This window comes from Dunckerocampus dactyliophorus, chromosome 18 (assembly GCF_027744805.1).
Source record: "Dunckerocampus dactyliophorus isolate RoL2022-P2 chromosome 18, RoL_Ddac_1.1, whole genome shotgun sequence".
NCBI classification, from domain to species: Eukaryota; Metazoa; Chordata; class Actinopteri; order Syngnathiformes; family Syngnathidae; genus Dunckerocampus; species Dunckerocampus dactyliophorus.
Genome location: NC_072836.1, coordinates 9,673,449 through 9,694,612, shown reverse-complemented (window position 1 = coordinate 9,694,612; position 21,164 = coordinate 9,673,449). Strand labels below are relative to the sequence as shown.

At 42.2% G+C, this 21,164-nt stretch overlaps 2 protein-coding genes across 10 annotated transcripts in view; both read left to right on the top strand.

Annotated features, from left to right (window-relative positions):
• Positions 1-6: 6 nt before the first annotated feature.
• e4f1 (E4F transcription factor 1) lies at positions 7-5,402 on the top strand. Of its 2 annotated transcripts, none has more exons than XM_054758933.1 (14): positions 7-367; positions 568-689; positions 771-843; positions 916-1,088; positions 1,155-1,275; positions 1,346-1,498; positions 2,676-2,863; positions 2,947-3,171; positions 3,240-3,339; positions 3,413-3,630; positions 3,696-3,894; positions 3,976-4,139; positions 4,512-4,574; positions 4,687-5,402. In XM_054758933.1, the coding sequence occupies exons 1-14, from the start codon at positions 271-273 to the stop codon at positions 5,056-5,058; spliced, it is 2,268 nt and encodes a 755-aa protein (XP_054614908.1). In that variant the 5' UTR covers positions 7-270; the 3' UTR covers positions 5,059-5,402. The 2 variants fall into 2 exon arrangements, with proteins under 2 accessions (XP_054614908.1, XP_054614907.1); XM_054758932.1 differs by having other exon boundaries at positions 8-367; positions 913-1,088; positions 4,687-5,399.
• Positions 5,403-5,736: 334 nt separating this feature from the next.
• The window catches only part of grid2ipa (glutamate receptor, ionotropic, delta 2 (Grid2) interacting protein, a), a 30,847-nt gene continuing 15,419 nt past the window's right edge, over positions 5,737-21,164 (top strand). For 2 of the 8 annotated variants that reach the window (XM_054758921.1, XM_054758920.1), the window contains exons 1-7: positions 5,738-6,087; positions 7,895-8,148; positions 8,210-8,542; positions 9,966-10,120; positions 20,440-20,715; positions 20,894-20,979; positions 21,059-21,128. In XM_054758921.1, coding sequence (XP_054614896.1) covers positions 6,006-6,087; positions 7,895-8,148; positions 8,210-8,542; positions 9,966-10,120; positions 20,440-20,715; positions 20,894-20,979; positions 21,059-21,128 — 1,256 coding nt within the window. In that variant the 5' untranslated portion in view covers positions 5,738-6,005. Of the gene's footprint in view, positions 6,088-7,894; positions 8,149-8,209; positions 8,543-9,965; positions 10,121-10,387; positions 10,547-14,616; positions 15,154-20,439; positions 20,716-20,893; positions 20,980-21,058; positions 21,129-21,164 lie in introns of those variants that run through there. The other 6 variants (XM_054758925.1, XM_054758922.1, XM_054758924.1 and 3 more) reach the window with 5 other exon arrangements.

Genomic DNA, 21,164 nt, shown 5'->3' with positions numbered 1-21,164 from the left:
GTTGTTAAATGTCACTAGAAATGAACACAAAAGTGAATATTTTAGACAAATTTGTTACTTGTATGTTCATATTTTGTAATGACGTAAATTACATTTTAAATATGTATTTACAGAAACGGTAGGGAGTTAATTTTAAAAGTAAATTCCGATTAAATTTATTTGCGGAAAACCGCGCGCGCAGCCTTCGTTGCTATAACTACGAGGTCGTAAATCCGCCATATTTGCCACCCCACAGCCAGCGTTGCGACAGAGACGGAGACTTCTCACGACATGAATGTTGAAAATAATCATACGGCAGAAAAAGCGAGGCAACAAACGGGGGACGGCAGCAGAACTATCACCATACACACTACTCTCGGCGACGAAGGTTAGCTTGTTTACTCTCTAAACAACCTCTAAATGTTGTGTCTTGGTGTTTGGGCCTCCATATGAAGACGTAGTTAGCAGCTAGCCGCTATCTGCCGTTACCAAGTTATCTGTGCTTTCTTGCACAGTCAGGTGTGTACACCAGTTTGACTCGCACAAAACTTGCAATTTAAAGTCTGTATTACTTTCTAATGTGTTTAGATGAAGACGTGCACAAATGTGGACGCTGTCAAACCGAGTTTTCCACCTTGGACGCTTTCATTCAGCACAAGCTGCATCAGAGCTGCAGACGTGAGGCGAGCTGTCAGGGTGAAGACCAAGTGGTATGTATTATCCAACCTTTATTTGAAACAGAAATACAATACAATACAATACAATACAGTACAACACTCTCCTTTCAACAGGTTGACACTACCAAAGAAGGCCCCCAAGAGGTGAAAACAGTGCAAGAAGCTGTCTCAAGTGAGCCAGAAAACAGTGAGTATACCTACACAGTCTCATGCGAAACCAGAGCTGTATCAACAAGCAAGTGCTGTGTTTTCTTAGGAGACGAAAGCAGTGCGACCTTGGGTCGTGGCTGCAGGAAGAAAACGACCACTCTAAAAGCATCCGACACGTCAGAAAGGCCTGACAGTGACAATGCTGACAGTGACAAGCTTGTTTACAAAGTCAACCTAGAAGGACGCTACATTTGCCAGCTTTGTGAAAAGACATTTAAAACGGTGAATCAAAAATAATTACTATATATGGTGATGATTGTGACTAATCCCGTTGTTTTGCTTAAACAGGGCAACATCTTGAAAACTCACATGAAGACTCATAGCGACCAGAAGAACTTTACATGTGAGCTATGCAGCGCCTCCTTCCGCACCAAAGGCTCCCTGAGTCGTCACAACCGCCGTCACTCTGGTAAAGTCCACAATAGGTTCTGTCTCGATTGAATACAGCTGTCATGAATGCATGTCCTGTTCTCGTACAGATGAGCGGCCGTACCAGTGCACACTTTGCGGCCAGTCGTTCAGAGAGTCAGGAGCCCTCACCAGACACCTTAAGTCCCTCACGCCTTGCACGGAGAAGATCCGCTTTGTTCAGTACAAGGAGATTCTTGTCAGCAAGGATGGATTGAAGAAAGGTATTAACCCTTATTTTAAGCAGACAATTTCATAAATACGCACCTCCTGCATGTCATGGTCCAAAGTCGGGTATACACACTGTGTTTGCCTCTTTGAATATCAGTCACACCATACACACTGTTACAGTCAACAGTGGCATCTGAGTTTGGCCCCTTTTGTCCAGCTACAACTATTCCTCTTGTTTCTTTTCTTGTCAACAAACATGAACAACACTATGGCAAGCGCTGAACTTGAAGTCGACTGTTCCATAAATGAGCTACGGTATCCAACAGAAGTTAATGCACACTTGCATATCCGCAACTGTTTTATATCTTCTCACGACACAATACTATAGAAATGGAGCTTGGATCTAATTTATAGTAGTCAGGTTACAACTGTGATAAAAGTTACTCAATGCACCATTATGGTTTATATAGCTGGCAACACAATTGAGTAACAAGATCATTGTGTCGTCAAGCATGGCGGTGGTAATGTCAGGTTCTGAGGCTGCTACACAAGCTGTACCCCGACTACTCAAAAGTACTGTTTATCCAAGTCAATTATTTTGTATTGTCTCTTGAGAAGATACTGTAATAAAATGATTGCTTAAATGGGAGGAGTGAGATACAGCAGATCCCCCGCTTTTCTCAGGATTCCTTTCCAAAATTAGCAGCAAATGGTGAAAAAACACAAGTAATTGAGACACGCATAAAAATGTCTAATTTTTGACACATGGCTCGCCTCCCTCCGAAACGCCCACCCCACCCGACCCTCCTGCCATTGTCCACTCGCAAAACACACAAAAAACACATTTTGAAGGATAAAATGTATAGGTAGTCACTGGTAATGAATGATAATGTAAGATTTTTTAAACCCACGAAGCTAACTCCAGTTTTTAAAGGCAAAATAAATGGATACTTGGTTCTAAAAGTGAGAGTAAACACTGAGGTGAGCAGAAAACTCCACAAAATATGCCACAGAAAATGAATTTTTCGGCGAGTAGTGGAAGCCTCAATCATATTATGTTCTCTGCTCCACAGTTTGAAAACCCCTGATTTAAAACATTAGTCTCCACAGGAATATAATTTAAAATGCGCAAAAATGTTGCTTTTAATGTAAAAGGTATTGCTTTCTATTCAAGTAATTGATAGTTGTGGATATGAGTAGAGGGCTGTAAGGCCTGTGTGACTTGTCCAGGAGTGGAAGGTGAAACTGCAGCAGTGGCTGAGCAGCAGGAGGTGGTCGTAGTGGAGGAGCAGCCACAAGAGGAGCAGGTGGTGGAGGCTCAAACAGCCGTCGTCAGCTTGGTGGAGGCAGGCTCCCAGGAGATCATCCACCAGGTCCACTTCACCATGGAGGGGGACGGCACCACACAGGAGCAACAGGTGAGTGTACAGAAGGCCAATAGGTATAGATAATTAGTATCACATGAGGAAGAATCTAAAATGTCCGCTACATCATGGTACAGGTGGTGGTAGAGCAGTCACAGGCAGAAGCTCTTGCGGCTGCCGCAGCAGCGGGCGACAGCCTCATCTGTCAGGCCATCCTCAACTCCGGCATCGCGTTGAGGACGGAGGAAGCGGTGCAAGCTCCGCAGGCAACAGAGGAGCTGGAGAAAATGGTCATGGAGTGTCCTGATGCTGAGGGTACCGAAATCCAAGTTAAAGAGGAGTTTGTAGAAATGGTGACAGAGGTAAGCTCAAATGTTACATTGTGTGTTAGAGAGAAAGCATTTTATTTGCTTGTCTGTTTGTTTTAAAGGAAGCAGCTCAGACATCCTCGAAAATGTACACATGTCCACACTGCAATCGGTTCTTCAAGGGCTTGAACTACTTCCGGTTTCATGTCAAAGGCCATTCAGGTAAGTTCACTACCACTAGTGAAGGCTCAAAGCGCCATCATAAAGAGGAAAAACAGAATTTGTAATGTTACAGGTTACAAGCCCTTTAAGTGCACCCTCTGCCAGAGGGACTTCCTGAGCGGGTACCTGCTGAAGAAGCACATGGACGTCCACGTCAGTGAGAGGCGGTACAAGTGCGGGGAATGTGGCAAGCTATACAAAACCGTCGGACATGTTCGGGAGCACATGAAGGCCCACTCAGATGAAAGGCCCTACCACTGTGCGAGATGCATGAAAGGATACAAAACCAAGGTGCACATGACATTACATAAATCGTCACAAAACATGCCATCTTTAATATATTTTGGTCTTGTTAGAATGCCCTGCAAGTGCATCAGCGAACCCATGGTGAGGAGAAACCATACGTGTGTCAGTACTGCTTAAGAGGCTTCAGAGAAAAAGGTTCCTTGGTGCGACACACTCGCCATCACACTGGTGAGAAGCCTTTTAAGTGCCCAAAGTGCGGACGGGGCTTCGCCGAGCACGGCACGCTCAATCGCCACATGCGTGCGAAGGGTCAGTATGGAGGACAAGAGACAGGACAGCTTTTCATGTGAACAGGCCTGATAATGGAGGCTGTGGTATGATTTCCACTAGGAGGCTGCCATAAGGAAGAATCCAGCAAGCATCAGGAGGAGGTCACCGTGGAGGAGTCTCCTGCAGATAACCTGGCCACTGCTACCATCATTGCAGAAGACCCTCACGCTGTGCTGGTGGAGTTCTCCTCTGTTGTAGCAGACACCCAAGAGTACATTATCAAGGTGAGAATGCAGAAAAATGTTTAAAAAAAAAAAAAAAAAAAAGTAAACATAATTATCTCTTGTTGACCTCAATTATTAGTAAAAATGACAAAAAAAAATCCTCTTCTGGTGGTGGCCATTGTGTACTCCATTTTGCCTCAGTTGTTTCACGACACAACCAATCAATAGACTTCTTCAGTCCATCTATCATGATGTCTATCCCCATCCCTCACCCTTGCAGTGGTGCTCCAAATCTGTCAATTTGCAGGGGAATCTTTTATGTACATATCCCCCCCCCCGTCATTGTCACCCCATGCCGTTCAAATAGAATGCAGGTCTGGGCTGTTAGTTTTTTAGTGGTTTATACCATTCATGCTCTTCTATATCCCTCAGACTCAAACAGAAGAGGAAGTGCAGGAAGAAAAGGTTACACTCATTCAGGACAGCCAAAATGAGGTCAGCATCAGCAACCCGTTTTTTTAAATTTTCTTTTTGAGTAGCATTGAAAGTTGACCGCCTTGTCGCCAGTGTTAGTCACATGATTCCCTAACCTCATTTCTAACCATAGATGGGCAACCACATAATGAAAGTGGTGCAGCGGATCGTCAGCCAGTCCCAGAGCGCTGGTGGCACAGGTAGCCACCAGATCATTGTACGCAACACGGTCACAGACGAGGAGGGAGCATCTATCACAGACTGCGGCGACACCATCACCATTGCCACTCCCGAGAGCCTTACGGAGCAGGTGGCAATGACGCTGGCCTCAGCAATCAGTGACGGCACGCTGCTGGCTGAGGCCATGGAGACTACAGAGGAGACCGTTGCTGTGGTTACCACGGGGGAGGTGGTAGAGGCGGAGGGAATACAGCTGGTGCAGCAGCAGGAGGAGTATGTCATCACCACGCCGCAGGAGGTGGAGATTCAGACTGTCATTGTGTGATTGAAGAGGACGTCCAATCCATTACTACACTAAGGTCAAAAGCAAAAGAACAGTACAGAAAACATCAAAGCACAAAACGTTTTTCATGAATTCCGTTTTAATGACACAAAGTAATGATGTTTTAATAACAAAATCTGCAGTTACTGTCTCATGTTTTTGACATCACCTGCTAACCTAGTAGCTTTTCTACACTCCAAAACTCGACGTCTACCTAAAATATCGCTGTTTGGGTCCTGCTAAGTGATATCAGAGTTTGATCTTTAACCTCTGTAACTTTTGCCAAGGATGTTTGTTTTCACGCCACACTTGAGGTCAATTTAGCAAACGGCATTGCCAAATAAATGTTATTTTCTTAAAAAAAAAAGACTTTCTGCTTATTGTGTCCATTTTCAGGTGACTCATTTTGACAGCTTGCGTTGTTCTCCTTGCCTGAAAGCCTTAACTGTATGTATTTGTAACCTTGAGCAGGAGCCGCAAATTTCATCTCTTAACTGGTGCTCCATCGCAGAGGTGAAGGCAGCTAAAATCAGATCCCTGGTTGCTACACACCGCTGTTTCTGGGTCACTCGTCAGCCCTCTGAGAGGCCCCCGTCCACATGAGCAGAACATGGAGAGAGCGAAAGAGAGAGAGAGGAAGGTATTTATAGAAAAATGGGGTTTTGCTGTACCTTTTTCTTGCAAGGAACCATTTCAGAACCAAGTGTCCCAGTTCCGTGATCATCATTCAGACATTGAGGCTGGGCTGAGCCTCAGCCTGCGGTGGTTCTCTTGATTGAACACCTGATTGAAGCGCCAATGTGACCTTTTTTTGATTTCTCGAGCAGGCTAGAGGGGGAGGTGTTGGTGGGTGAGTGAGCTTTGGTGGTGAGAGGCGGCTGCAAAAGTGGCTGTGGGCACCCCCCGGCTTGAGGCTGGCCGGAACGTGCCCTGCTGCGAGCCGGGCGAGGATGAGGCGTTTCCTGAGCAGAAAGGGCCGCTTCTCCCTGCGCCAGAGCAAGTCTGGCCCCCGGAGTGCTTGCAAGGATTTTTGTAAGTTTCATATTTTGGATTATCATTTTTACATGTTGGCATGAACTTTTTTTCAATCGGAAAAGTATGATGGGAATAGACAGAGTGGCTGTGGTGGGGGAAAAAGGTTATGACCGCTTTTCAATACCTTTTTAATGAATATTTAATTCACGTCATTCTCTCAATGCAGCTTGATGAAATGTTTTGAATTCTTTTGAAAACAGCAAGCTTGACTTTTTGTTTTGTACCTCTTGTTACTTTTGTCTTCCTAATTAGGCTTCCTTGCTTTTGCCGTACTTTCTGCACCTCAGAGCAGTTAGCAAAAAAAGAAGAAAAGAAATTGTTTCTTGCTGCAGATTTGATGGATGACTTTTACTCTAATTGGTGTGCTCTTGTTATATATTTTTCCTGTGCAATATCAAGTTCTATCCTCTATCATTGTGCCTTGGGGGTTATTTTTCATCATAAAGCGCATTGTCGACTTAATGAGGCCATTGGATGTTTTTATATAATTCCTCATTGGGTTTAATTTATTTAGTAACAACACCCTTTACTAAGATGTAGTTTGATTTGAAGGACACACACATTTACAGTATTTATTAGGATCCAATATAAGAGCTGTATCAGCCTTTCTGCCTTTACAAAGATAATGATGCTCAGTTTTGTCGTTTGGAGTGGTGTGCAACTGTGGAGGTGTCTCTAATGTGTGTTAACCTTATTTAGCCACATGCATTGCTTTATCTGTAAAGGCAACATTATTGATACAGCTTTTGTATTGGATCTTCAGGTTTTATATGCATTTATTTAGGTTAATTGAATGGAACCACCATTGAGTGCTTCTGAATTTATCACTGAAATACAGTACATCACTCCCCTCTTGCCTCATATTTCATATACGATGTATCCAAATGTCATTTTTTTGCCTTTTAGGGCCTTTCTTGCATCAGTAGAATAAGGCCAGTGACCACCAAGTGGGGGGCATCAATGCGGACTAAATAGCAACTGTCACAAATAACCTCCTTCATTCAATTGGCTTGTTTTGCTGAACTGGATCAGTTACTGGCTAGGTTGCAGCATCTCCATTGCAGGGGTGTGAAGGACTCCTCGACCTTCTCACAGCTTGTCATGTGTGAACTACTTTGCAAAAATCTTTGGTCACAGCTACCTTTTTGTTGTTGTTGTTAAGTTTGACAGTTAAATAGTAGGTCCCATATCACAGAAAATACAAATAAACATTCCCACAAAACTTTGTATAGTGATGGTGCATGGGCTGTTTGGAGACAATCTGGTTAAATGTGCAGATACAGGAGTATATTTTCACCATTTTTGTCACTGTCCATGGCACATGCTATCTAACAAGCAGATGGGTAAACAAACACATTTAAAGCATTTTGACCGTGAGGCTTTGGTGGAGGTCTGTTTTCTAAAGTGACATTCTAGATGTATATGGACAGTATGTTGTATACTGTATGTATCTAGTATTGCTCAAACTACAGAATCTAATGGTGCTTAAGATATTTGCACAGTAAAAACAGAATTGAATTGTCATTCCAAACATGTGATCAGTGTTTTAAGTTTAAGTTAGATTTTCTTTTTTTTTTTTGTAATTAAAAGAACATTTTATAGGTTATACCCAGACCTGATGTCCTTATATGGTTTAAAAATGTAAGAAGTATTGTTTGTTAGTGTTATGAAACTGTAATTTACCAGCTTCCCCACAAGGGAGAGCTACACTCTAATCATCCAGATGACATCTAGCAGGTTACATTACATGGTTGTCTACAGCCATTCATTTCACTGCCAAATTCTCCTATTCTCCACCCTCCAGATCTTGGTCTACCCGCTACCAATCAGAACTGGCCTGAGGCTTTTGGTTTCCGCCTGGGTGGCACTGGGCCCAGCTACATCTTGTCTGTGGTGGAGGGTAGTAGCGCCTTTCTGGCAGGCTTGCAGCCCGGGGACCAGGTGGTGGACATCGAGGGACAGGATGTCACCAACCTGAGCACCCCGGCTTTAATCGCTCTAGCTCAGACCCTCAAGACTGTGCCACCCAGCATCGGTGTGGTGTCACGAATCGAACAGGTACTCTCAAGCATTCCAGGAGTGGTAAAAGAAGCACTCATGTGGTTTCTCCCTTGCTCAGATTGACATCACTCCTAGCCCGGACGGCCGCTTCGGCTTCACCATCGTCGGAGATAGCCCTCTCATGGTGGAGGACTGCATTCACAACGGAGCGGCCAGTCGCAGCGGCCTCAAGGTCGGGGACTACGTCATGGAGGTCAACGGCATCCCGGTAAAACATCACGAAACGGCGGCGGCTATGATCAAAGCCGCTCAAGGCCGGCCTCTGCGCCTCGGTGTGCTCAGCATGGCACGGCGACCCAAGCGGCTGAGCAGCAGCATGAGGGTCCTCTCTCAGAGCGGCGACAGCGTCAGGGATAGCCGAGCCCATAAAGCCATGGAGTTTAATAAGAAGGTGGGTGTCAGGAAGTACAGTATCACAAAAGTGAGTACACCCCTCAGTAAGGGTGCAAAATTCAAATCATGGAACTACTTAGCCAATAAATAAAATTCTTGAATAAACAAATAATGAATATTATATACATTATTATAATTTACAGTGTTTGTTTTTAGGAAAGTGAACCAATGCCGGTAAGTACAGTACAACAATAAGAGTTTTAACGGTGTGAATAATTATTTTGTTTTACTATATGCAAGTTCCTTATTGGCTGAAGCTTGGAAATGAACAATGCGAGCTCACTGTTTTTGTCTTATCTACTTGTCTTTGTCCATTTACAATAAGGTGTCCAAACATTTTGCATACTGAATGCGGTTGGCCACTTTGATATTTATAATTAAAAAAACAACAACAAACAAACCCATACATACGCAGTATTTAAAGACAAATATTTGTGTTTTAATTAATTATTAGTAATGTATCAAAATTTCCACTGATTCTCCTAAAGTCTTTTGCTCAATCTTAAATTTTTGCTGTTTAAAAAAAAAAAAAAAAAAAAATATTTCAACAATGTGCCAGGGGCTCATAAAAAAAACAAAAAAACAAGCAGCAGTCCACACTTTGGACACCCTTGGTTTACATATTTTACAAAACGATGGAAGAGTGTCTCCAGTCTGTGTCCTCTTAGCAATTTCGTGCGTCATGACTCACTCTAGTCTGGGCTGCATGCTTGTGGTGGTGTTCAGCACACTTCCACACATCGCCTTTCACGGTGGAGGTAATGAACACTCCCCGGGCTTGTCGGGGTGCCCTGCATCGCCGCTCCTGCAGTGAATACTTTGCCTTTTGCCTATGATTAGAGTTATGGCATGATGCAAGAAAGACTTCCTGTCTTTCACTTTTAATGCATACCATGTGGGAGTTTGTGTGCGAGTACTCATCCGACGGCTCCATACCAAATAATTTGAATAAGAATAGATGTACCGTTACACCCCTAGTGAGTACCATTGTTATCTTGCACTGACTTAATCCTCCAGGGCATGGAATTCATCAAGAGCTGCCCAGGTTATTAATGGAATCATCTACCACTCCTCTATCATGACATCTGTGGTTGATGTTAGACACCTTGCACTCCTCTACCTTCACCGAGGATGCCCCACATGTTGAATTGGGTTCAGGTCTGGACGAGACATACTTGGCCATCATATTCACCGTAAGACTCTTTTCGGGTGTGTTTGGGCTCCTTATGATGTTGGAAAACTGCTATGCAGCCCAGTTTGCCAAGGGAGGGGATCACGCCTTCCTCCAGAATGCCATAGCACTTGTTGGAATTCATGTTTCAATGAACCACAGCTCTGCAGTGCTGGCAGCACTCATGCTGCCACAGAATAATATATTAATATTTAAATTAATATATTGATCGTCTCCTGGCTTCCGTCAGGTGGAGGATGTGCTGGGAGAGGAGCCAGACGTGAAGGAACAACTGTTTGAGGTCTTGAAGCAGTATGCCGCTGAGAGGGATGTGGAAAGCCTGGCTGAGGCACTGCCTGACATTCTCGTCACAGAGGAGCATCAGCAACTCATTGACAGCGTCAGGTAAGCTCCATGGATGACTGTACATCCAGAAAGAACACAGTCACAACCTCATATTACCTCCTCTCCAGCACTGATGGGGAAACTCGAAACCAAACTTCCTAAAACTCTGCTGAGGCTTGCAATGTGTTGTCAATCATCCCCTATGTCAGCCGCTCCCTCTCCCTTATTTCCTTGTCTCTTGTCTGCTGTGATGCATCCTTTGATACGTTCTCCCTTTTTTGTGCATCACATGGCTGCTTCGTCTCCCCCCCCCTCCTCTTCTTCTCATAGAGCTCTCCTAGCTGCTCCAGCCACTTAGCAGGCTGGGTGGTTTTGCCATAAGGAAGAACAAGAAAAACATGCATGCTGCACTTTTTGTCATACATGCACCGGGTTCTCTAGCTTTCCAGGTTGAGTGCCGGAGTATACAATGAATTGCTGCCTCAGGTGAGTACTTCAGGAACAATTCATCATTTGTAAACTGCATCTATTGGAATTGTTTCGGTACGGTGACTTCATCCATTTAACAGCAGCTTAGACATCTTTGTTTGAGGTGCACCTTTTAATAGCATACTCAACAGCCACAATATTAGGAACAGCAAGGTGAGCTTTGATTGATACTGATATGTTGAAGTTTGCAGTAGTGTAGGACTGTACTGCATCATACTGAGAGTTGTTTTTTATGATACAAATGCACTGCAAATTACAACTGCAATCGTGCAACCACAATCAACTATAACTGCAATCGTAACCATATTGCTATATGATACCTCCTTCAGTGCCAATGTATTTATTAGATTGTGCAAGTGTACCTAATGGAGTGTGAAGTGAGTGTATGTCCTTCCTTTAGCAAACTGCCTGTGAAACTGCTTTGTTTTTGCACAGGCATCCCATTTATTATGCATTAGCTATCCTACAGAGAATTTCCTTCCAGTTTAGATGATAAAGAAATGGCAGTGACTCTCACAACAATAAGTCGTTAAATCTAACTTTAGCTGTTGTTACTTATAATTACATCCTCCTACTTTTCGCTCAGGTGCACTGTGACCTTGAGAGACTTTGATATGCAAAGTTTTCTCCTCCTCCTCCTTTTTTTCCCTCCCTGGTTCTTGTCATTCATTATCATAGCTCTGTGAGTCCTTTTAAAGGTGATGCTCAGGGTTTGTTTCTGAATATATTAATGGTACATTTGATGCTGTCTGCAGATGCCTGTGTACATGTTTTTGTGGCAAGATGAGAGCTTACCAGAAGTGTTGCCTCTGGGTTGGTTGCCTTCAGGCTAAGTGTTGGTGTTAATGGCGGATGGTGACAACAAAATAGCTCGGGCATCTGGAAAACATACAAAAGTTTAGAGGCACCTTCATTCAGTAACAATGAAAAAGTGTATCCAAACGTTTGACTGGTAGTGTATGTCATATTGGACACACAGTTTGTATACAGATGAGCATGTCTTTTTGTAATTGTCCCTTCATTCATCTACGCACATACACCAGAACATGTGCCAGGTGTAAAATTCACTGGCTGCTGTGTGCTGGATTAGTTGTTTTTAAAACATATTAGTTATAACAAGTGGTAATCTTTATGCTCTTTTGCTCTGGTCTGCAACAACATGGCATACAAAGAATAATCAGTAAAACAATGCAACTAATGCTACACAAACATGATTATTATAATTATGAAAACAAAGACACAAAGTACAGAAATCAATAAGGAAATGAATTTAATTATTACTGAGCACATTAATGAGCTTAAAGGGATAGTTTGGATTTTTTGACATGAAGTTGTATGACATCCCCATCAGCATTGTAGTCCAATAGCAGCGACTTACCCCCCCACTTGGTCTCCTAAGTCCAGTTCTGGTCAGATTTCTGTGATCACAGAAATCTGTGCATATGATCTCAAATAGCATGAGATTATTCACACCAGCACTCAGCAGCACAGAACTAACAACATCAATCCTTGCTCCCGCCATCCAGTCACTGTCGTTGTGTCCCTGGGCAAGACACTTCATCCACCTTGCCTCCAGTGCTGCCCGCCATGGTATATGAATTTGAATGAATGTTTGGTGATGGTCGGAGAGGCCGTAGGCATGAATTGGCAGCCGCTTTTCCATCTGACTACTGCAGGGCAGCTGTAGCTACAGATATAGGTTTGCCACCACCAGTGTGTGATTGAGGAGTGAATGAATCATGGGTTCACTTCATTGTGAAGGACTTTAGGTGCCTTGAAAGCGCTATATAAAATCTAATTTATTATTATTATTGTTGTTAACATTATTAAACCTCACCACTGCATTTATGCACAACATTAACATTTGTGAACAAGGTTCAAGCGCATTACGTAACTCTCACTGCCATGTGGTTTAGCCACGTACCCCTTACGACATTTGGCATCCCCCTACGGGTATGTGTGCCCCACTTTGAGAATCCAGTTACTGGGGAACTTGTTGACTGCTTACAAATTTTCAGTCAGTTATATGGACAAAAGTTTTGGTCCCCAGGCCATTACACCTACAGGAAGTGAAAATGAAAGAAAGTATGGCGGTGGACCTGCACTGGTACCTATAACAGGCTCTAGACTCTACATATCAGGTCAGAGACCACAATCTTTGTCAAAGTAGGTAATTCCAAAGGGGTTAAGGTCAGGGTTTTTGACCTTTTCCACATCACTCCTCAGACCATGCCTTTTTTGGACCATACTTGGCCCAGCAATTTTGTCTACATAATGCATTTCTGCCACCAGCCTTGTAAAACTTGACCACTCATGCTGCCTCTGTCCCTCCACCCCCCCTTGCCGATTTGCCTCGCCCTCCCACGGGACACGTTCTATTTATAAGCAGCCTACTTCTTTTAATACATTTTCGTTTCTGATGCAGTGACAGTTCTTAAACGGTTTCCGAAGAGCGCGCGTTAGGGAGCGTATGAAAGCCTTTGCAGGGGATTTGTGTCTACTGTGTCATTATTAGACAATCTTGGGCAATCTGTCAGCGCTTTGTGAGTGGTGTAATTGTTGAGAACATGTTTGAGGGGTCATAGAATTTATTCAAATGATTGTGTGCTCAAAGCCATAATTTGCCAAAGTCAAGTTTGGGAAGTCGTGACGGTTAAATGAGAATTGCTGTATGAATGCTACAAAGGAGCACTGACACCAACATGACGACCCAAAAGGCTCTGATTAACGCCTCTGTTCAATGAACTGCAGTCTCCATCAGTCCCTGGGTGGGTGGTCTACAAAAGCAAATAACCATCAGAGTATGTGGCAGGTTAAAAAAAACTTTACCAGCTGTGGCAGTAGGCAACCTCCTGATTTTTTTTTTATTTTTAACTCTACAAGGTGGCATTTGCAGAGTTATGTCTACTTTTGCATGCACTTTAAAACTGTTGGTGTAAAACTCATGCATGTTACACTTGTTTATGTGTACTGTACAATGAACTCATTCACAGTATTACTTACAGATGGGTATCGTTATCCGATACCGGTGCCAAATCGGTACTTATGAAGCTGAACCGCTTAAACAGTGCCCAAAACGGTACTTTTAAAAAATAAAAAAAACAAAATGATGCGTTTTTTTATTTTTCCGGAATTTTGTGCAAGTTGAACAGTAATAATTTAAATACTCCGCTAATATAAATAAAATGACAACTATAATAGTTATTTTTCTTATAATAACCCGCTATTACAACATTGGTTCTGTTGCATTGTGTAAGATAATTGTTAACAAATGACTGTAGTCCAACAGGGCCAGAATTTCCCTTCCACTTTCTAATGCACTCCAAATCACTAATAAAGTAAAAAAAAAAAATTCTGTTGTTATATATACTTTTTCAAATTTAGTAAATAACAGCCTCTCTCCAATTATCACCTGCTTCCAATTCAAGTCCCGTCCTCTTTGCGGTAATAATTTGAGCATTTATGTTTTTAACCCTTTATCTGGCATGGGAGCATTCAGTACAATGTTGCAGAGCACATATGGTTTGGGTGTCTAAAGTGCGACCCGGCGGTCATTTGCGGTCCTTGACTTACAGTATTTACAGTATTATTGGCCCAAGGCATGTTGTTAAAATTAAAAAATGGGGAAAAATAGAGCAAAAAGCAAAAATCTGACTTGTTGATAGTAATAATTAATAACACAAAACTTTGCCTTTAAATATATGTAAATAGTTTAAAAAAAACATTTAAAAATACATAAAAATAGCAGTCTCTGTTTTTTCATCCCTGATATGGTTGAACCCAATTGTGTTTAAATTTAGAATACATTTTTATATAGAAAACACTGGAAATAAAATTAACCTGTTGCCGTCATAAAACCCTTTATGCACAGTACAGGTCATGTTTTAAGTAACATTAAGTAGACATTGCTACCTTACAATTGTTAAAAGAACCATCACACACTGTTTATAAAAACAAGCTCTAAACCTTGTCGACTTCGCCATGTTGTACTGAGCAGCCAACCTGTGTGTGCTTTCGTATGCCACAATGGGGCTGCATTGTTCTCACACACACACACACACACACACACACACACACACACACAGTAAAACAGTCCGCTGGGGCCTTCCCGTCATCACCACTTTCCTCCACGCTCCCTCCTCGCTTCCTCTTCTGTTCTTCTCACTCTTTCCCTCCTCCTCCACTGAAGAAGGAGGTTGCCACTTTTTAATCTCTTTGCTGATGAATGACGGATGAGTCAGGGATTGTCCAGCTGATGTGGTGACCTTTTGGCTTGACCTTTTACGGCACCTGAAGAAGAAGATGGAGGCAGGGAATGATACTGAAGTTGGAGAAGATGTGATTATAATGATGCGTGAGGATATTACAGAGGGGATCATATTGTCTTCCCAAGCCTGCAGCGAGCACTTTTGAGATCCTGGAAGCTTTTGTTTCTCACAGTCTTTTCTTCTTGTCCTGGAGAGGTTGCCTGCTCGCGCTACAGTATGGGGGACTCACCGGGATAGAGGGGGGAGGCATTTGCATCCCTTAACTGAGCTCTCAGGCACTTCCTCAAAGCCCTGAAGAGCCATGGGAAGAGAAAGGAGCCTTGCCAGACATTTTCGGTATGTTACTTTAGTTTTGATCCCGGCAGTTTTTGCAGAACTTCTTTGTTCTGACTTGTGCACTGGAACTTCTCTCGTTTGCAATGCGCTTCCTACTCGGGCAGGTTGGCATTAGTTTCGTATTTTTTGTCAGCACATAGAAATATGACAATGGCTACAATGAAGACATTACTTTCTATAAGACTGTGTGAATTGTATTTCCTGATGATGGTCCACATCTTTTCAAAACAGCAGTTTCCCAATCCGGGTGTGTGCAGATTGTACACATACTGCACATGTCATTGCACGTTTTAGTATTGTAATGAAACCAAGCAAGACCTACTTGGGTAAAATGAGCTTTGTGTTGGGCTTGAAAATTATTTTTTTTTAAAGAAATCAGACAAATAAACATATAAACAAATGTCATTTTAAGTTTTTTTTTTTTTTAAGTATAACTTTTAGTCAAAAGAGTGACAACTTTGAAGATTTTCTAATTTAAGATTTTGACTTTCATACAACAGGAAATGGATTGTTGCAATAGTAAAATTGCACAATAATAAAATCACATCAAATGTAAACAAATAAAATGTAAATATTATATAACACACAACACTGTAATTTTAAAATGTATCACAACAATTACAAATAAGGGCCACGCGGTGACCGATCGTTTAGCATGTTGGCCACACAGTCAGGAAATCGGGAAGATCTGAGTTCGAATCTCCGTTGGGCATGTTTGTGTGGAGTTTGCATGTTCTCTCCGTGCGTGCGTGGGTTTTCTCCAGGTACTCCGATTTCCTCCCACATTCCAAAAACATGCATGTTAGGTTAATTGGTGACTCTAAATTGTCCTTAGGTATGAATGTGAGTTTGTCTATGTGTGCTTTGCGATTGGCTGGCAACCAGTCCAGGGTGTACCCCGCCTTCCTATAGGGATAGGCTCCAGTATACCCCCGTGACTCTAATGAGGATAAGCGGCATAGAAAATAGGCGGATGGATAATTACAAATATTTTTTCCAACCTAAAACAGATCTCGTACTAAAAGGAGAATTATTCGTAAAACTTCAATTTAAGCTTTTTTCTGTTATGTATATATCAATCTTAACTGAAAGGTGACCAAGATTTATTGTACTGATCATAATCACTCAAGGAGAAATGAAATTATTCTAATAATATATCATTATTTGGTTTCATCACCCTCTCTCTAAAAATAGACAATACCAAGTATGAGCTCTTTAAAGGCAGTTAAACATGAAATAACAGAACACATTGTATTCACTTAGCTATTATCAGTCACTGACAAAATGGCTATCAAAAAATGAACACACTCCTGCAAGTGTAGAAACATCATGTGGGCATATATCTCCATACTTACCTGTGCACACAGGTATATTCTATAAAATACTCATGTACACATACAGTATTGATGTAAATATGGTATTATTGTTTGCACTGATTATCATTCCTTCCATTGTGTGACCTCCTCTGCAGTCCTAAGTATAGGCTCATCCTGCTCTGCTTCTTATTGAGGACAGCCTAAGTCTGTGAAGTTCAGGCTCAAAATGATCTGGTCCGTGACTGCTACGATCAAGCACAGTCTGCCTTTAGAACACAGCAATCATCCGCCTCATTCTGTTTGTGTTGTGATGGAGTAAGAGTGTTTGGGAAAGTTGTGTGTCCTACATAGCCCGTAAGCACAAAGATGTTCCCAAATGGTTCCATGTTCCCTGACCTGGCCTAGAAAGAGCTCCTACTCCACATTCTATCTTTTTCTAGTCTCTCTGGCTCTGCCATCTTTCTTTGATTCTTTCTAATGTATGTCAGAAACTTTTTCTTTTTTTTTTCTGGCCGTTTGTATATTAATGAACCACTTTCTGCTGCTTGTCTGCTGGTCTTTGTGTTCCCACTCCTGTCTGTCTTGGTCGTATTCCGACTCTCTAAGGAGTCAAAAGGTATTGAATGTCCTGTATTATTGTATTTTTCAACAGTACAATGCAAGCAAGTCTCAGAGGTCCAACAATACTTTATTGGAAGTGTGTTTACCAAAATCTAGTCTTGATGCTGGAATTTAGACAGTTTTAAAGTGCTTTTAGTAAGCAATCTGGTCACACGCCATTTTGTGCGTCTGTAGCTTGAATGCTAATGAGCTGTTTGTCCACAAAGTGCTGCTGTGCACTTTACTGACTTCTTACATATACAGTTGTCCCTTTCAACAACTAAAATACAAATTCAATAATCCCTTGCTGATCACGGTTAATTAGTTGCAGACCTCAGCGTGATCAGCGAATTTCTGCAAAATGGAAAATTGTCATAGTTGTGAGCATATAAAACCTGTTTATGACCTTCTAAATATGTTTTTTAACATTAGAGCCCTATAGACATGAAATAACACCCCTATTGTCACCTTTACAGTCATATTACTCAATATAGTAGTAGACATAACAGAAAATAAGACATATTAGACATAAATAAAACATAAGACTTGCACATTAGCATTGGGTGAGTTCCTTGGGGGTTTTTTTTGTGGACAACAAAATTCCTGCAGTGGCTATGGTCTCATCAGTAAATGAGTAAATTAGTCTAGTCAGCCTTTTTATTTACTATGTCTTACAGGCAAATACTCAAAACACAGCATGAACAGTATCGTATTTTCCGCACCATAAGGCGCACCTGACTATAAGGCGCAGTCGCAATTACGGGGTCTATTTCTGTACTTAACCCATACATAAGGCGCACCGTAACGTGCAATAATTACTGTGATAATGCTATTTTTTCAAAATGTTCTCGCGATCAACCGGCAAAGTCCCAAAGATGGACTAGTAGCTCACGATCGATGGGTTGGCGAACCCTGCTCTACACAATACAGCCGACTACAGTAACATTACTGCCACCCAGTGACCAGTGTAGAATACTACATATCACATCTTTAAATGCATCTTCTAATTGCCTTATTTGTATTTTTGTTCATTTAGCCATTTTAATGCTTTGTTTAAGCCAAGAATACTTGAAATTTGCTTAAATATACATTTTTTCTACTAATAATAAGGCCATATTCAACCACAAAATATTTTGAAAAAACGTGGAGAGAAGCTGCGAAATTTGAACTGCAATGTTGCGAGCGGTGACTGGATAGTGGTGACATTCAAAAGACTCATTAAAAGATGTTGACGTAGTACTCTACACTAGTCACTAGGTGTCAGTAATATTCGATGAGACACACGCCAGACCTGATCGGCGGAGCAACAGGCTTTTACTGCAGGTTTGAATTAGCTCACAAAAGCTACAGTAATCCCGAATAAAAACAGGTGCTACTGTTACGACCGTAGCCCATGGCAAGCATAAACTTTACTCTGAACCCCTAACGTCACTTCCTGTTCTCCACTCACGCTGCTCTCCAACACGCACAAGTCTTATTTATGTTTTTAAAAGACTTATTTATTCTTACTGTATGTCTACTATATTGGGTAATACTAGTGTAAAGGTGATTCTAGGGGTGGTAGCTCATGTTTAGCGGGCTTTAATAATGTTAAAAAACGTATTTAGACGTTTGTAAAGCGGTTTTCTATGCCATAACTGTGATAATATTCCATTTATTAAGAAGGAATCCTACTATGCAGAAATTCACTTGTCATGATCGCGTCTGGAACCAATTAACGGCGTTTAACGAGGGTTTACTGTACACTGTCACCATAGATGCCATATATTGCATACAACAATGTAACATTGAGTGGGACAGGAGGACACAAACAAGCATAGCTATGTGAGCTACAGCGCTAAACATTACAGTCACATTTAACAGCAACGCCATGCTAGGATAGCCCTATGAAGAAAAACAAAATTATCATGTTTAGCTGACAGAGTTGGCAGAGCTCTGGGGCTTTATTTTAAAATGTGTAGCAAAGCCTACTTTTTTTTTTTTTTTTTTTTGCTTTACAAAGCTGTCCTCTGAAGTGGCGGTCGTATATACAGGGTGGCCTCATCTAGCTTGGCGCAGGTCAGAGGTGGTATCATGACGATAAGGAAGGAGGTTTTTCTTTCATGATGTCATAACAACACAGGACTTGAAAAGTTTGAGCACCTCTTCTCTCAAAAGTGGAACAAACAAGTGAAGGAATTGGTAGATTTTTCTAAATGTGTGGTGTTCAGGTTGCATATTACTGTTATAACATCTCAGACAGAATAACAGAATGTCTTCTTGTATTAGATCTGATTAGATTGTGCAGGCGTACCTACTGGTTGTGACTCACCTTCATAAGATGACATATGAATTGTGATATGTCTGCCGTAAACTTCTCCAACTCAACTTTATATTGTCAAGAAACAAAAAAAAACAACCAATACACTGCCACGCTGTTTTGACGGAAGCGCCAATTAGAGAGACATCATAATCTTTCCCTCCTAACAGAATTCAGTGTACAAAAGAGCTGTTCTACCTTTTTGAACAACAAAACTGCACCGCCTGCCGTGCCTTGTTTTGTTTTTGATTGTGTGTGTGTGTTTGTGTGTGTGTGTGTGTGTGTGTGTGAGTTGTCTAGATACTCAATGGAAGTGGGGCATTGTGGTACATGCAAAGCACTCTGGAGACCTGTGAGGAAGATACAGTAGTACTGAGATGATGATGATGGTGATGGCTGCATCATTTTGTAGGAAGGATGCAGAAAATGGCATATGGCCAAATTAGCAATTTGCTACGACTTTGCACTGCTTGTTAAAGGCATTTCTGGGTCGATTCTGTTATCTTCTTTTCTCGCTCTTGCAGATAATTGGCGTCCTGAACCACAGAAACAAGTCCTCTGAAGTTAAATATGTCAGGCTTCGTTGAGAAAACTGCCTCTTTCTTTTACCACCCTCTTGAACGAGTAACAATGCACAAAAAATGGCTCAAAATTGGTTGGTAAAATACATTGAACAGCATCATATGAAGTCTGTACACAAACTGAAGGTACCAGGAGTTGGTCATGGGATGAGAAGTGGGAGTGGAGCGTTGACTCCCAAAGGGTGCTTTTGCTGCTTTGCTTTTTTGCTTATACAGTTTGCTGGAAGTGAGTGAGAACACTCTTCATCATGCTGCAGCCACGACACAAGCGCACGAACCAAAAGATTTCCTCATCGCTTTACAGCTCACTGTTGCATGCACTTGTTCAGGTTTTGCACTGAACTATTTTGGAATCCGGGAAGTGGATTCTGTCTGTGGAATAGCATGTGCTCAGAAGAATCTCAAGATTTATTCCCATTTGAATTGAAATATTGATTTGAAATGCAAAGTTTTACCCTCAGGGCTTCTCTTTCTGCATGATGTTCGCCAGGATCTTCATCCCTAAGAAGCACCGGGAGCGTTTCGACGAAGTGGTTTCCCAGAGCCTGATGAGCCGCATCAAGGGGCGCAGCTTCAGCGACCCAAGCCGTAGCCGCCGCAGCCGCAGCCGGAGCGAAGACCATCCCGAACACCTTCTGGTTTCCACCCGAGCCAGTTCTGTGCCCCGCACCCACGCAGAGGAGGGCTCCGTCCCACCCGCCCGAGGGATGCGAAAGACAACGTCACTGATAGCCGGCCACTCCGGCGGCACGACGACCAACTGCAGGTCAGTGTGATGAAAGAACCACAGGATATTTTTTGTATCTTAAAGCTCACAGTTTTAATGAGGTCACATGTGTGGAATTGTTCTTGACAACAACAACTTGGGCCAAGTTATGTCAGTTAACATAGCAGTCTGTTGTACATGCGTCACGTTAAAAGGGAGCCTCCATTGCTTCCTGTAGGACGGTGAGAGTATGCAAGGGCAACATGAGCTTCGGCTTTACTCTCCGAGGTCACGCTCCTGTGTGGATCGACTCTGTCATCCCCGGTAAGTTGAAGCCTTTTTCCCGCACAGTTGCTTTGGTCGAAATCATGTACAATTATCTTTTGTTGTATTTTATGTCCAGGGAGTGCAGCAGACAAAGCAGGTCTAAAACCAGGAGACCGCATCCTGTTCCTCAATGGACTTGACATGAGGTAAAAACCTGACAGTAATGCAGTAGTAAAAGGTTA

Bases quoted from the DNA above. Each gene is read 5' to 3' on its own strand.
- e4f1 (XM_054758932.1), top strand. From the start codon at position 271: ATGAATGTTGAAAATAATCATACGGCAGAAAAAGCGAGGCAACAAACG. The intron at 1,499-2,675 runs GTATTAACCCTT...TGACTTGTCCAG, and splicing joins CAAGGATGGATTGAAGAAAG to GAGTGGAAGGTGAAACTGCA. The intron at 3,172-3,239 runs GTAAGCTCAAAT...TTTGTTTTAAAG, and splicing joins TTGTAGAAATGGTGACAGAG to GAAGCAGCTCAGACATCCTC.